General features: G+C 45.6%; 1 protein-coding gene across 19 annotated transcripts in view; it reads left to right on the top strand.

Moving 5' to 3' along the window:
* The window catches only part of LOC105480824 (teneurin transmembrane protein 2), a 3,943,693-nt gene that overhangs the window by 3,855,386 nt on the left and 73,246 nt on the right, over positions 1 to 15,061 (top strand). For all 19 annotated transcript variants that reach the window (XM_071097760.1, XM_071097759.1, XM_071097767.1 and 16 more), the window contains one exon: positions 14,846 to 15,056. In XM_071097760.1, the coding sequence (XP_070953861.1) occupies positions 14,846 to 15,056 (211 nt within the window). The remainder of the gene's footprint in view (positions 1 to 14,845; positions 15,057 to 15,061) is intronic.

The raw sequence follows: 15,061 nt of genomic DNA, 5'->3' as shown, positions 1-15,061 counted from the left end.
GGAAGAGCTGGGATTGGAGCCCAGTTCTTTTGATTCTAAATGCCTTGTTCATTCTTCTCTCAGACCCTTTTTCTGAAAGTAATTTTATACCAGGTGTGCCAGAGAGTCCAAAGCCGCTAGGTATCTGGGGTCATGCTGGAAAAGTGGAATCCATGGAGAAGACAGATGCAGAAAAGAGAAACGGCGTCCCCAGAGCAAGCTTCTCCTGCTCTTACTTCTGCCATGCTCACTCAGAAAATTTGTGGCTCAAGGAGTATAGAACCAGGGAGAAAACCCCAGCCTACCTGGGGTCCATCACTCCAAGTCTTAGTCCTTTAATGGGCAACACTAATATCATCACTACCCAACTAGCACACTGTCTGCCAGGGTGGCCATTGCATAGGCCTTTGACATGCTCTCTGTGTCTATGCATCTTGCCACACAGATTTTTGGATGCCCCATTACCTGGCCTCTCCATTCCCTACTCCTAATCCTTAAGGCCATGATTTCTTAGTAGCTTTCCACCTCCACTCAGATCATGCCAACAACTTCTCTGGGCTGGACTGTGGGTCCTCCAGCTTCTAATCTGTTCCCCACAGAGCAGCTGGAAGAATCCTTTTAGAAGTCAGATCCTATCACACCCCTGCGCAAGCCTTGCCAGGGCCTCTCATCTCCCGTAGCATGGCACCTAGGTTGCCGCAGTGGCTTCCATTGCTCTGCATAAGTGAGTCCCTGCTTCCATGCTGATCTCATTTCCTCTCTCTCTTCCTCCTCCTCTCTGCCCTATACCTGCCATCTTGCCAGTCCTACAACTCACAAATACACTTTCACCCTAGGCTTCTGCACTTGCTGTTGCCTCTGCTCAGAGTGTTCTTCCAGATGTTTCCATGACTCATTTCCTCCTTTCATTTAGGTTTCTACACGAACATCACTTCCTCAGAGAAGCCCTCCCTGACTTCCCTGTCTAAAGCAGAAAATCCCCTCCTTCATCACTCTCCAGCCCTTTACCCTGCTTTACTTAGTGTCTTCAGAACACTGTCACTCTAAGTCCATCAGGCATTCATTTGTTTATTGTCTATTCTCCCCCTCTAGAATCTAGGGCCATAATCACAGGGTCCTTGTCTGCCTTGGTCAACTCATTGTTACACGAATTGAATGAATAAAAGCTTTCATGAGAAGTGTTTGGGATCGGAAGCAATTGTCTTTTATTCAATAGATTATTGGGAGATAAATACATTTCATTCTAGGATTTCAAAAAACATGCATACAGACAGTGACACCCACGTCACTATATACCACTGACATCATTTTATCAATGCAAAGAAAATCCAAATATAAAATACATCTTTTCAGTAAGGCATGAAGACAGGGTTGTACTGCTCTTCATCTGTATCATTGACTTGGCCTCATCTTGTCCACTGACTTCCTGTGGGTTGGTGCAGTAGGTATGAAAGCCTCATAATCCTGCTTTAAAACAAGAGGAAAGGCAGAGGCTGCTGCGGATTGTTCTTGGGTGAACTCTGACCTCCCAAACTACAGCTTGCTGGACAAGCATAGAGTAGGGGAGAAGAATAGCAAGTCTAAGGCTGGGCCAGCTGCGCGTGAATCCCAGCTTCCCCACCCACCAGCAGCTGCCCAACCTTAGTCAAGTAACTGACCCTCTCTAGGACTGGGTTTCTCCATCTCAAAAGTGGAAGTAAACAAATGGTTACTACACAACAAGTCCTTCTGCTTATGGTTTATTTGATTTTTTTTTTTTTTTTTTTTTTTGCAACAGCCCTGTTAAGCTGGTGTGATTATTTTTATTTTACAGATGAAGAAACCAAGACTCAGAGAAGTAAAGTTACTAGCCCAAGGTCACACAGCCAGTATTTTGCTGACCTAGGGTTGAACACAGATGAACTGCCTCTAGATCCTGTGATCGTAATTGGCAGTATGATACTCATTCCTAGTACGTACACCATAGAGTAGATGTGAAGATTAAATGACAGCCAGGCACAGTGGCTCAAACCTGTAATCCCAGCACTTTGGGAGACTGAGGCAGGAGGATTGCTTGAGCCCAGGAACTTGGGACCAGTCTGGTCAATATAGCAAGACCCTGTCTCTACAAGAAATTAAAAAGTTATCCAGGCACAGTGGTGGGTGCCTATAGTCCCAGCTACTCAGCAGGCCGAAGCAGGAGGATCTCTTGAACCCAGGAATTTGAGGCTGCAGTGAGCCAAGATTGCGCCACTGCACTCCAGCCTGGGTAACAGCACAAGACGTCATCTCTAAAAATAAACAAATAAGTACAAAACAAAATAAACGAGAACATCTCCAGAGAGTGCTAAGCACAGTGCCTGGAACATGACAACGGCCACGTTTAGGAAAGACATCATTTAGAAATTAGTACTTCCAACTCCTGTAATTCCACAGGAAGCTTGTAGGATAGCCAAATCCAGGCCCTTCTACCAGCTGGCAGTCTGGGCTATTTCTTTATGCAGCAGAAGGAGAAGCATCATGCCCCCCTACTAATCCTCTCCACTCTGGGGCCAAGCCTCTCATCTTCCCCCCAGGGACAAGGTCTCCCCTCAGGCGGAAAGTAACTGTTCCGGCTTGTTGCTCTGAGGTGTCGGTGGTGACAGCCCCTTTTCTTTCTGAGGGACCCAGCAGGTCACTGTCTGGCACCAGGCTGCCACCCCCTGCCGGGCCTGGGCTGCGCTGGCCGTCCGCTCAGTTCTGTGTGACCTGTCAGTGGGCTCTTTGAAATGGAGGTTGATGAGGAACAGAGCGGGGTAGACCAGGCAGCGAGAGGCCAGGAACAGCAGGCAGAGGGCAAGCATTTGGGGAAGTCAGAGGCCAAGAGCAGAGGCCCCTGCTCTCTGTTGCCAGTGGTTTTTGTAACAGCAAAGTGGGGAGACAGCCGCAGCCAGGATAGAAATCCCCCAGGTATAAAAAACGTGGCTCTAGGCTAACAAGAGTGAGACTGTGCCAGAGAGGCCTGTCAGAGGCTGTCCAAGGTGGGAAATTTCTGATCAAATGAGATCATTCCCAGAGGCCCTTTCTGGGTTGAGAGTCAGCAGGGGTGGGGCAGGGAGAGGAAAAGAAGGAAGGGGAAAGAGAAAGAGAAAACAACTAAGAAATAAACATGTTTTCCGAAGCTACAGTATTTCCCTTCCTAAGTCCTGCAACATTCAGAGGGTACCTATATATGGCTGTGACTGCTCCCAGCCCCCTGTGAAGAACCTAGAGCAGAAGTCAAGAGGCTTTGGAGGAGGCCGGGCGTGGTGGCTCACGACTGTAATCCCAGCACTTTAATTCCAGCACTGTAATCCCAGAAGTCAAGAGGCTTTGGAGGAGGCCGGGCGTGGTGGCTCACGACTATAATCCCAGCACTTTAATTCCAGCACTGTAATCCCAGAAGTCAAGAGGCTTTGGGAGGTCAAGGCGGATGGATGACTTGAGATCAGGAGTTCAAGACCAGCCTAGCCAACATGGTGAAACCCCATCTCTACTAAAAATACAAAAGTTAGCCAGGCATGGTGAAGGGCACCTGTAATCCCAGCTACTTGGGAGGCTGAGCCAGGAGAATCACTTGAACCCAGGAGGCAGAGGTTGCAGTGAGCCGAGATGGAGCCACTGCACTCCAGCCTATGCAACAGAGTCGAGACTCTGCCAAAAAAAAAAAAGAGGCTTTGAGGTAGACAACCAACGTGTGAATCATGAATCACTTCTCCATCATTTACTAGCACTGTGACCCTGGGCGAGACCCTTAAGCTCTATGAACCTCAGTTTCTTTATCTGCAAAATGAGGATCATAGAACCCACCTCAAAGGGTTCTTGAGAGCATGACTGGATGCTGGCTGCATCTCAGCACAGGCTGAGAAAGCACAGAGAGGCTTAAGTGGCTGGCAGAGGGCCAGGCACTTAAGTGTAAACTTAAGTCAAAAGTGGAAACTGGGTGAAGCTAGGAGCTGGGGCAGAGGGCTGACCAAAATATTCTGCAGCGCAGTTTTCCCAAAACATAGATCACCCTCTAATAGGTATGTAAATGGTTACTGTCGGTAACTGCCTTAGATAAAAGAGCTCACATATATATGCTCGTACAAACATGGCATGGCAGAAGGTACAACAGGCTCCTGTGTGTTGGACACTCGGCATAACAGTCACATAACCTTACATGGCAGCTTTGTGTAGGATTTCGTTCCAGAGTGCAGCAAACAGGGTCCAAAATCCAGTCCTACCACTTAAAAACAGGGTGGCCATAGGTGAGTTATTTAATCTCAAAGTCTCCTATTCCTCATCTGTAGACAGTGATGTTAATAGCACCCAGGATTCTAGTGGTGACTTAACAAGGGGATGCATTTGAAGTACCTAAGCCAGGGCCAGGCACCCAGGGAGCTCCTCCTGAGCACCAACCACTGGTTCTCATTAGACATGGTTGCCATTAATGTTCCATTGTCCTGCTGACCCTAGGATGTTGTCACCTAGCACAGGGTCCCCACTCTAAAATGCACTGGCCTTGGGAGACCCTGGGAGCTGGAGGACAGAGGCTCTGAACTGAAGTGCTGGTAGTACCAATGTGGTTTGTGTTGGGGCTGATCACCCAAAGCCCTGCACTTTATAGGAAGTCAATCAAGGATAAGACTGCCACTTGTGCCTATTGAGTAGATAGAGGTATGGCTGGTCCTTCCAAGAACAAAGCCCCCAAACCTAGAGCGCTGTGTTCTCATGAACTGTTTCCCAATGTGTATGGCACTAGATGCAATTGCAGGGAGGGGCTCAGAGCCAGAGGGTCCATGGGTAGGAAATGCTGCGTGCTCCATGACAATATTAAAGACTCATAATATTGAGTCTTTATCCATGTATCAAAGCCTCCAGGAAGTCCTGCTGTAAAGAAACCAGTTTAACTTTGTTTAACTGACTCCAAAATTATATTTGACAGCATATACTCCCCTCCCACCTCCATTTTTGTGTTTCAGGGAATGCATATTAACATCCTGCAGGAGACAGAGTTTGGAGAAGCTGTTGTAGCCCCTCAGCTGTACTGCTGTGGATATTTGAAGGCTTTTTCTCAGTCAGAACAGGGGTCTCAAGCTTTAGTGAGCAAAATAATCATTCTCGAGAATCTTCTTTAAAATGCAGATTCCCGACCAGGCACTGTGGCTCACACCTGTCATCCCAGCACTTTGGGAGGCCAAGGCGGGTGAATCACCTGAGGTCAGGAGTTTGAGACCAGCCTGGCCAACACGGTGAAACCCTGTCTCTACTAAAAATAAAAATTAAAAAATTTTAAAAAAATAGCCAGGCATTGTGGCGGGCACCTGTAATCCCAGCTACTCAGGAGACTGAGGCAGGAGAATCACTTGAACTCAGGAGGCAGAGGTTACAGTGAGCCGAGATGGCACCATTACACTCCAGCCTAGGCAACAAAAGCGAGACTCCATCTTAAAATTAAAAAAAAAAAATGCAGGTTCCCAATATTTAGTCTCAGGAATTCGGTACGTCTGGGTTGATGGCATCTTAACATCATTCCAGAGCAGGTAGTCAGGGAGCACACCTTCAGCAACGCTGGTTTACAGCTTAGCCACTGGAAATACGGTGCTCAGAGCAACAGCATAGGCATCACCTGGGAGCTCATAAATAATGCAGGCTCTCAAACCCCACCTTAGGAAACGGGATGATAATCTACCTTTTAACAAGATCCCTGAGTGATTGTGATGTTCATTAGAATTTGAGAAGCATTGGTTTCAGAGGTTTTTGTTGATGGCATTTGTTTTTGGTTTTTGTCCATTAGTTGTTGGTGAAGAATCATTTTTTAAAAATAACTGGACAAACACTATAAGCCCCTTGTCAAACATTTCCCCCAGTGGCTTCAAGGTACAGTCTATCAAAGAGAGGTCTTACCTGAATCAGATTTCTGCCTTTGGTAGCAGAGCCTTGATTTGCTTAAGCAGCCCTTGCTTTTTTTCCCACATCCATCCTAAAGAGTGGAAAAGCCAGCAAACAGCTTTCATTGGGGCCTCCACTCTGCCAGATCTCTGGTCAGACATGATTCATCTTCCATGGCTAAGTCGTAAGAAAGGCCAGAAGGTGCTTTGGTACAATGATCTCTGGACTTGGAAGTCAGAGTCTGACCAAAAGAATTGGCAAGAAGTAGGAGGAAAACTTCCAACAGGTCTTCCAGAAGGAGCACAAATACAGTTTTACTTCTTTTTTTCTTCTTCTTTTTTTTTTTTTTTTTTTTTTTTTTTTTTTTTTTTTTTTGAGACAGGATCTCACTTTGTCGTCCAGGCTGAAGGGGACTGGCACGATCTCAGCTCACTGTGACCTCCACCTCCTGAGTTCAAGCAATTCTTCTGCCTCAGTCTCCTGAATAGCTGGGACTACAGGTGTGCACCACCATGCCCAGCTGATTTTTGTGTTTTTAGTAAAGACAGGGTTTCACCATGTTGGTCAGGCTGGTCTCGAACTCCCAACCTCAGGTGATCCACCTGCCTCAGCTGCCCAAAGTGCTGGGATTACAGACGTGGGCCACCACACCCTGCCCAGTTTTACTTCTTGCAATATTTGAGAATGGCCATTGCTCTGTGCACGGAAGCAGGATGCCTGAGGAGCGATGGTTCATCAGGCAGCCAGGGTATTAATGGCAGGTGAAACCTTCCAAACGAGCACCCTGTCAGACAATCCATTGCTTTAAAAGGTTGGCAATGCAGGAGACCTTACAGAGGCAATGAAGAACTAATCTCGTATTGCCAGGTTAAATCAAATCAGCCTTGCCCGTTCCTTTCACTTCTTAGTTACATCAAGCCCAAATACTTTCAATTATCCTCACTTCTACCTTGTCAGCAGACGTAGGATAAAATGCAAATGGAACAGTACCTTTCTCTCGTGGAGAGCAGGAAATATCATTAAGAATAACCTTCATGTATTGAGCTCTTCCTCTGTCTTAAGTGCTATACATTCATCATCTCATTTCACACGCACCTTCTTAGAGCACCTCTTTGCATTTCAGTGTAGTCGGCATTATTAAGTCCATTCTATAGATTGGAAAACTGAGCCTCAGGAGTTCAGTCACTTGCCCAAGATGGCACAGCTGATGAATAATAGACCAGGTGTTAAAGCCAAAACATTCTAATTCTAAAGCCCATGTTTGTTTGCTATGTTTCAAACTGAGCCAAAAGCCCGTACCACCCTGGGCAAATGGGGCAGGGCAGGGACCAAGCATTGCATCTCAGGGGGCCCTGAGCTTTGGGGTGACTCCCTTGAAATTTTCTAAGTTGCCCTCACAGTATCAGGGACTGGCCAGGGTCAGCAATGCTAACTGGGAGGAGCACCCCAGTCCAGATCAGGACTCATGTGAACCCTGATCCCTGTTCCTCCCCTTCCGGGTGCTCTTTGACCCTCTAACACCCCTCATCCCCACTCCTGTGCATGTAGGGTCAATAAGATGCCCCAGATTGTTTTGGGATTTGCATCTATGGGATATCCTAAGGCCCAATGGCCAGTCCCCGTTCCAGTGGGCAGCCTAGCAAGCACTGGCTGGAGGACTATTTCTTTTGCCAATCAAGTTTCCAGAATGGTGCTGACCTGCTGGTTTGGGGTGACTCAAATTGTTTATATAGCCGGGGGTCTAGCAAAAAAAAATGCCCTTTGACCGGGCTGCTACACACCTTAGGCATGCCCTGCAGGAGTTTACCTCAAAACAAACTAACTCCCCAGGCAAAACCAACCCTATGGTTGCCCTCTTTTTACCCAGGAAACTTTCCATCTCTAACTTAAATTCAGCAGGAGCCTTTGGCCTTTGCCGACCAGCAGTTAAGTGCCCTCCAGGACCCCTACACCTTCTTCGTTTCCATCACAAACAACCAGATTTCATCTTCCTTGCCCCAACTTATAGCTTCTTCCCTCCTTTTTATTGCTGCATTAATCTTTCAACTCCTCATCAGTGTTAGCTGATCTCAAAAACGACCCTGAGTTACTGAGTTCACCACCTGACTACCCAGACTTTTCTTGGGGAAGTGACAGCTTGGCAAGCACCTAGCTCTGTATAGGTAAACAAACCTATATGATGCCAAGAAGACTCAAAAAGAAAAAAAAAAACAAACATAGAAATGACTCAGAAGCACTTAGTAGGTGACAAGGTGCTCACAACTGTTGTGAGGACCTTTTGGGGATTACCTCTGTTGATCCTCCCAGCACTCCTGTGGGTATAATCATCACTGCCTTCACTTTGTCAATTTACCTGGGGAGCCAGGTGACTAAAATGAAGATCAAGAGCGTGCCCAGTGCCCAGAAAGTTTCCCTGTGCCCTTTCCCAACTAATACCTCCTCATCAAGGTAACTGCAGTTTCTAACTTTCTGTCATCACTGATTAACTTTGCCTGTTCTTGAACATCCTATCGATGGGTCAGAGAGTACTCTTCAAAGCTCATGTTTTTAACCAATCCACTCTATGGCCTCCTGGCCCAGTGAGTAGGAAAGGTAGACTTGGTGGTTGGTGGTACCTCTGTGAAACCATGACTACAAAGAGTGCAGCTTATTTTTAAATCTGAGCGTCTGACCAGTCCCCAACCAGCAGCTGTGTGCAGACACTAGCAGAGTCATCCACAGCACCTGCAATGATGTGTTAGAGTCCATCTCTACAACTCTGTCACAAAATGAAACTTAGAAAAGTAAATGTAGGTGTTCCTCTGGAGTCTTTAATACCTAAGAAAGCCATGGAGTTCATGCAGGTTGCAGAGAGACTCACTTGCAAACCAAGCAACAGGGAGACAAGTTGAACAAAATGCTTCCATTCACATTCTCTATAAGCTGCCCAGAAGATCAAAGAAGAAAATAAGTGAAATCAACATCTTCTCATTCCTGGAGCCATTTCCTATGAGAATGATGATGCAAGAACTCACACAGCCTCCTCCAGGCAGAAAGGTGTGCATGGTTCAGCCAACTCTGAAGGATCCAGATGCTTCTGGTGTGGTTGCTTTACAGCCTCTCCATTGACACAGGGCCTCCTTCCTCCTGAGTGTAGCTTTACTAGTAAGCGTTTAATGAAGGCTTTGAGCTTAAATCTCTTCACTGGTTAGGAGCTCCTTTTAAAATCCAGCAGAGTACACTACACAGGGGATTGAAACGGCAGACAAAAACCTATAGCCAGCACAAAAGTAAGTGCCACCTTGTGCCAATGGTAAACAGCTAAAAGGGGATTGTGTCTCACAGGTAAATAGTGTGGTCCTCTGCGGCCTACAATGCCAGGAACAAATTCCCAGGCATCTGGTTTCTCATGCTGATTCCTCTTCAGATGTTCATTTCAACCAGCCACATTCTTTCCCAGCTGTAGGAGTAGACAGGCCTTCAAAAGTGATGAAATCTCACAGCTGCCCACACTTTCCCCTGTTGATGGGTGTCCACTGCCTTGTCTTCAGACTTCCTTGGGGAAGGAAGTGTCATCCTCCTAATAATGAAGACAAAGGGTGATAATCTCATCTGTTGCCTTTCTCTACTTTTTATTCATAGCTGTTTCTTAGCCACTTGGATATTCACCTTCTCCAAGCCTCAGTTGTGTCCTCTGTAGGTGGGTATAGAGTGGGTGGCATGGTGATAATGGTGCTACGACAGTGTACTGAGCACTCATTATATGACACTGCTCTGAGTACTCTACAGACAATAACTACTTTAACCCTCTCAGCAGCACTATCTACCATCATCATCATCATCATCATCATCATCATCATCTCCATTTTATATATGAGGGAAACTGAAGCACAGAGCAGTTAACTGCCCATGGTCAACAGCTAGGTAATAGCCAATCTGAGATTCAAACCCAGACACCCTGTTCTATAATCTGACATTTAAGAGTTACATTATTCTGCTTTGCAGGATTTCCATGAATTTTTAAACAAAAAAAATATGTAAATTCTGCTCAATCTATAGCATTTGTTATTACTATTATTATTATTAACCTATCACTATTTGGAAATAAAGTATTTTTACCAAGATTCAACCAGCCCATAGCCTATACCAGTAAATGACTCTAAATATAAGGGAATATTAATTTCATTCACTTTTGCATCCATTTTTTTAAAATGAAAAAGTTGAAGACTTCAGGGAGTTTCTGGTTATAGTTATAGTTCATTGGACATATACTATATACCAGACTGACATATATATATATGTATATATACACACACACACACACACACACACACACTTGAATTTATATATATATAAATTTATTTATTCTCCATCACATAACCCTATGGCATATGTGCAATTATAACTCAGTTTTGAAGGCGAGGAAACCGCAACTCAGCAAGGCCTATTACCTTTCCAAGCTCACACAGCCAGGGAACTAGCAGAGATGAGCTTCAAACCCAAATCCATCTGATTCCAGAGGCCAGTCTCTCACCTCTGATGCTGTATAGATTTTTTGGCTTTTTATCTTGGGACTTCTAATCCAAGGGTTTCGATTCAGCATTAATGAACCTGTTTCACGTTGCCAGAACTGTTATGGAAGAATCTCTCTGATTTGCTTTATCAAAAGCAATAAATAGAATGCCTTGGTATTATTCCCAGAAAGTTTCTCCGTGATCACATTTCTCTGAAATTGTCATTACAATTAGCTTACGACGTGTATGAGGAGAATAGAGCCAGAGCTGTGATTTAGTGTCCGTTCTGACAGAAAACACCTAGATAATTCTTTTTGGCCCCGTTTCACTGAGTGAAGTAAGATTAAGCAGACATGATCCCCAGCCCGCAGCATGGGCTGATCAGAAAGGCCTAAGTCGCTTTCCCATAATCGCTGAATCAGTATTGGGTCCTTTTTGAGGACTCTGCAAACCTCTCCCACCATCCTCACCCCCTTCCCCAGGAAAAAGTCAACCCGACTAACAAATAAGTAGGTAGATAAATAAATAAAGAAATCGTCCAATGTCATAAGAGGGCCGGGCCGCTTTCCCTCTGCTGTTGAATGGAGACATCGGCCACCTCTCAGGTCCTGAACTGGCAATTCAGAACAGTTTGATTGCCTGCTTGATTGTTTGCGAGATAACTGCAAGATTGTCAGTGACAGGGTAATTTACTGAAGATTGCAATGTCAGACTCCATCCAAGGGGCTTGCTGGCATAAAGACGCGATTCTCATGACTGACAGGCCACTGGGAGATTGGAGTGCCAATTTAAAGTTCACAGTGTCGTCTGAAAGTGTTTGGGGGCTGCAGCCCATAATCACGCAGCATGATGAGGTCATTATAGGCATAACGTAGCTCCTACTTAATAACGGGTAGAACCCCAAATGCACAATCTCTGAAGCAGGTAAATGTAAATATGTAGGAGGAAATCATTTGTATCCCATTTTTTTTCTGTTTTGGCATTTGTCATCTGCTATTGCTGATGTGTTTAGGCCATCTCCTGCCAGACAGGCCCTTGAATCAAAAGCCCAGAATCAACAAAACAGTGGGGAAATTTGAGGTTCACAGTTCTGAAGCAGTCACAAGCCCAGAAAGAGTGACAGGCTGATGGGGGGTGGGGGAGGCAAATGTTCAGTACTTAACAGGAAAACTGTCTTAAGTTATTCTTTGAGCCCAAAGAGGTCTTCAAGGCGGTTACATGGAGCAGGTGGTGAATGGGTTGGAGGGGAGGAAACACTTCCCCAGCTTCAGGAGGGAAAGGCCACCAGAGACGGATGGTACTCCTAATCAGAGGAGGCTGGTGACCTTAAAGAAATCTGTAGTGCAAGCCGGGCGCAGTGGCTCAAGCCTGTAATCCCAGCACTTTGGGAGGCCAAGACGGGCGGATCACGAGGTCAGGAGATCGAGACCATCCTGGCTAACATGGTGAAACCCCGTCTCTACTAAAAAAAAAAAAAAAAAATACAAAAAACTAGCCGGGCGTGGTGGCGGGCGCCTGTAGTCCCAGCTACTCGGGAGGCTGAGGCAGGAGAATGGCGTGAACCCAGGAGGCGGAGCTTGCAGTGAGCTGAGATCCGGCCACTGCACTCCAGCCTGGGCGACAGAGCGAGACTCCGTCTTAAAAAAAAAAAAAAAAGAAATCTGTAGTGCTAACAGCAGTGGGTTTCTTCTCACCTGAGGAGCTTCTTGTGACTGCTGAATGAAGCCCTGCCAGCCTATCTCAGCAGGTTATTTTTTAAATCTGAAACAGGCATTCCATGGTAGAGCCCTTCTGTCTAGTGAAGGCAGCCCATGGAAGGTGATGTTCAAGGCAGAATTCTATGCACTTTTTTTCTTTTTTTTCTTATTCTGCCAGTGGCCCTCCAGATTGGACAGCCTGAATGTGGATCTGAAACAATGCCTGGATATCATCCTGCTACTAAGATACAATCTCTAGTGCTGTTTCTAGGGTCTGAGGTTTGCCAGGCTCCGTGGAGCTGGGGAGTATCTGATTCACCTAGCACATCAGCCTGAGATGTTCAGAGCCTTGATTTCGAAAGTCTCTCAATTTAAAGTGTGCATGCCTGCTCACCCTCCTGTGTCTGCATTTCTAGGAAATTGTGTAAATCTAAATGTGTTACGAGGCACATGAGCAACATTCGCCCATGTGGAAAATGAGAGGCTAGTTTTAGTAATTTAAAGCCAAGCAAAACATGCAACCTCCTAATTTGTTTGTTTGCTAAAAAGAAAGTAATGCATTAAAATAATTGCACATTAATTGCTAAATTACAGTGGAACTTTGGTGAAATTACATATTTCATTTTCATTAGCGGAACCAAACGAAAAGAGTAATGCCAAAAAATTACATTGTAGTAAATTTAAAGCACCCAGCCAGGCCTCTGATTCAGCGTTCCAGTACAAGTGTTTGTCAAGGCACAGCCCAGGGTTTGAGTGCATGTTTCCATGATTCTAATTATGGTCCAAAAAACTGCCTTGCTATCAAATCCAGGAGGTGCAAGCAAGTTATCCTCCAAGATTCTGCACTGTGTGTTCAATCAGCTCCCAGCCGAGTGGATAAGGATTGGCTAATGAATTCATTCTTATCAGAAATTCCAAGGAGCAAACACTGCCCTAAACATTCCCATCTTCAGCCCTCACAGACATGTGAGGAATGGGAAGCAGTCATTTTATTCATTCAACAAACGTCTGTTGAGTGCCCGATTCTGTACTTGGTACTAAGAGAGGAAGGAATATAAAATTAATAAGACATCATTCTTCTCTTCAAAGAGCTCATTTTCCAGATAGGGAGGCGAGCCTTAAGAGGTCATTAATTCTAGTGTAAGCAAGTTGGCATTAACAATGGTTTTTAAATCGTATCGTGCGTTAGAATCACCTGAGAATCACGTTTAAAATGCAGATTCCAGGGCCTGCTCCTGGAGGCTCTCTCCCTGGGGAGATGTGGGGTGGGCCGTTTATTCTTCCTGCAGGATTCTGATGCAGAATGCTTCTTTGAGAACCTCTGATTCACGGATGTACAGAACAGGGATTCCTAACTGTCTCGGTCAGTTTGGGCTGCTACAACAAAAATACCGTAGACTGGAGGACTTGAACAACAAACATTTATTTCTCACAGTCCTGGAGGCTGGGAAGTCCAAGATCAAGGCACCAGCAGATTCAGTGTCTGGTGAGGCCCTGATTCTTGATTGATAGACTGCAGTCTTCTTGCTGTGTCCACACGTGGCAGAAAGAGTACTAAAGTGCTCTCTGGGGTCTCATTTATAAGGACACTCATCCATTTGTAAGAGTTCCACCCTCATGACTTCATTACCTCCCAAAAGCCCCGCTCCTAATACCATCACATTGGGAGTTAAGTTTTCAACATACGAACTTTGAAGGATCACAGACATTCAGTTTGTAGCAATAACCTGGCCAGGGGCATCATCTAGAAGGCTTCCTGGAAGAAGAGGCCACACCTAAACTTGATCTTAAAGGATGAGTGAGTCCTGTCAGTTTCCCCCACTCTACCATGAGCTCCTTAAACACAGTCTCCATGGTTCTTTGCGGTCTCTCTTGTTGCCAGCACATGGACACCACTCAAATGTTTGTTGAATGGTGGATGAGTAAATAGGAATCAGCCCAGGTAAAGGGATGGAGGCACAGGACTCTGGGCAAGTACATAAGAATGTTCCGAGTCCTGAGGGCATACAGGAAGACAGAACCAGAAACTACTGTGGAAACTGAGGGCTTAATTTCCAGATTCCCAAGCCAAAGCTGTTTCTCCACATTTCCTAGAAAATGTAAAACTCACAGCACCTGGGTTTCTAATTGGTCAGCAGTTCCCTTCCTGGCTTAGAGGGAGTGGGATAGAATACTTTTCTCCATTAAAGTGAGATGTAAGGAATTCCATGCATTTGAGTTTTTTTTAATTTGATTTTTTTAAAAAATGTATTTCTAATAGAGACAGCGTCTCACTATGTTGCCCAGGTTGGTCTCAAACTCCTGGGCTCAATCGATCCTTCTCCTTCAGTCTCCCAGAGTGCTAGGATTACAGATATGAGCTACCACGCCCAGCCAGAAATTCCATGCATTTTGATTTCTTGTGTACCCATTAGCACAGACCCCTGGGAACTGGCTGTGGGTAATTAACTGTGCTGCGTTGTTTAAAAGCAAAGTTTTTGTTTTTATTTTCCCACTCAAATAATACTTGGTCATAGTAGAAAAAAAGTAGAAATTCCAGAAAAGCACAATAAAGAAGAGAAACACACTAATCTGCTACATGAGGATAACCATTCGTCAACATTTTAAATTATTTCCTTTCAGTCTTTTGTTTTCTATGTGTATAGATTGGAATTGGATGAGGCTTGCTGTGTGAAACCTGCCACCTCAGGCCCTTGGGTACGTTTGATGCTGCTCATGCCTGTGCTGGTAACAAAGGTGTTAGTGTCTCCAAACAGCTTTATGCCATGAAATCCGCTGACTCTGGCTCTGCCTCTGCCCTTCCAGATGGCCTGGTGGATTGCCTGGACCCTGACTGCTGCCTGCAGTCAGCCTGTCAGAACAGCCTGCTCTGCCGGGGGTCCCGGGACCCACTGGACATCATTCAGCAGGGCCAGACGGATTGGCCCGCGGTGAAGTCCTTCTATGACCGTATCAAGCTCTTGGCAGGCAAGGATAGCACCCACATCATTCCTGGAGAGAACCCTTTCAACAGCAGGTAGG

This window comes from Macaca nemestrina, chromosome 6 (genome assembly GCF_043159975.1).
Source record: "Macaca nemestrina isolate mMacNem1 chromosome 6, mMacNem.hap1, whole genome shotgun sequence".
Lineage (NCBI taxonomy): Eukaryota > Metazoa > Chordata > Mammalia > Primates > Cercopithecidae > Macaca > Macaca nemestrina.
This window is presented reverse-complemented; position numbering and strand designations above follow the sequence as displayed.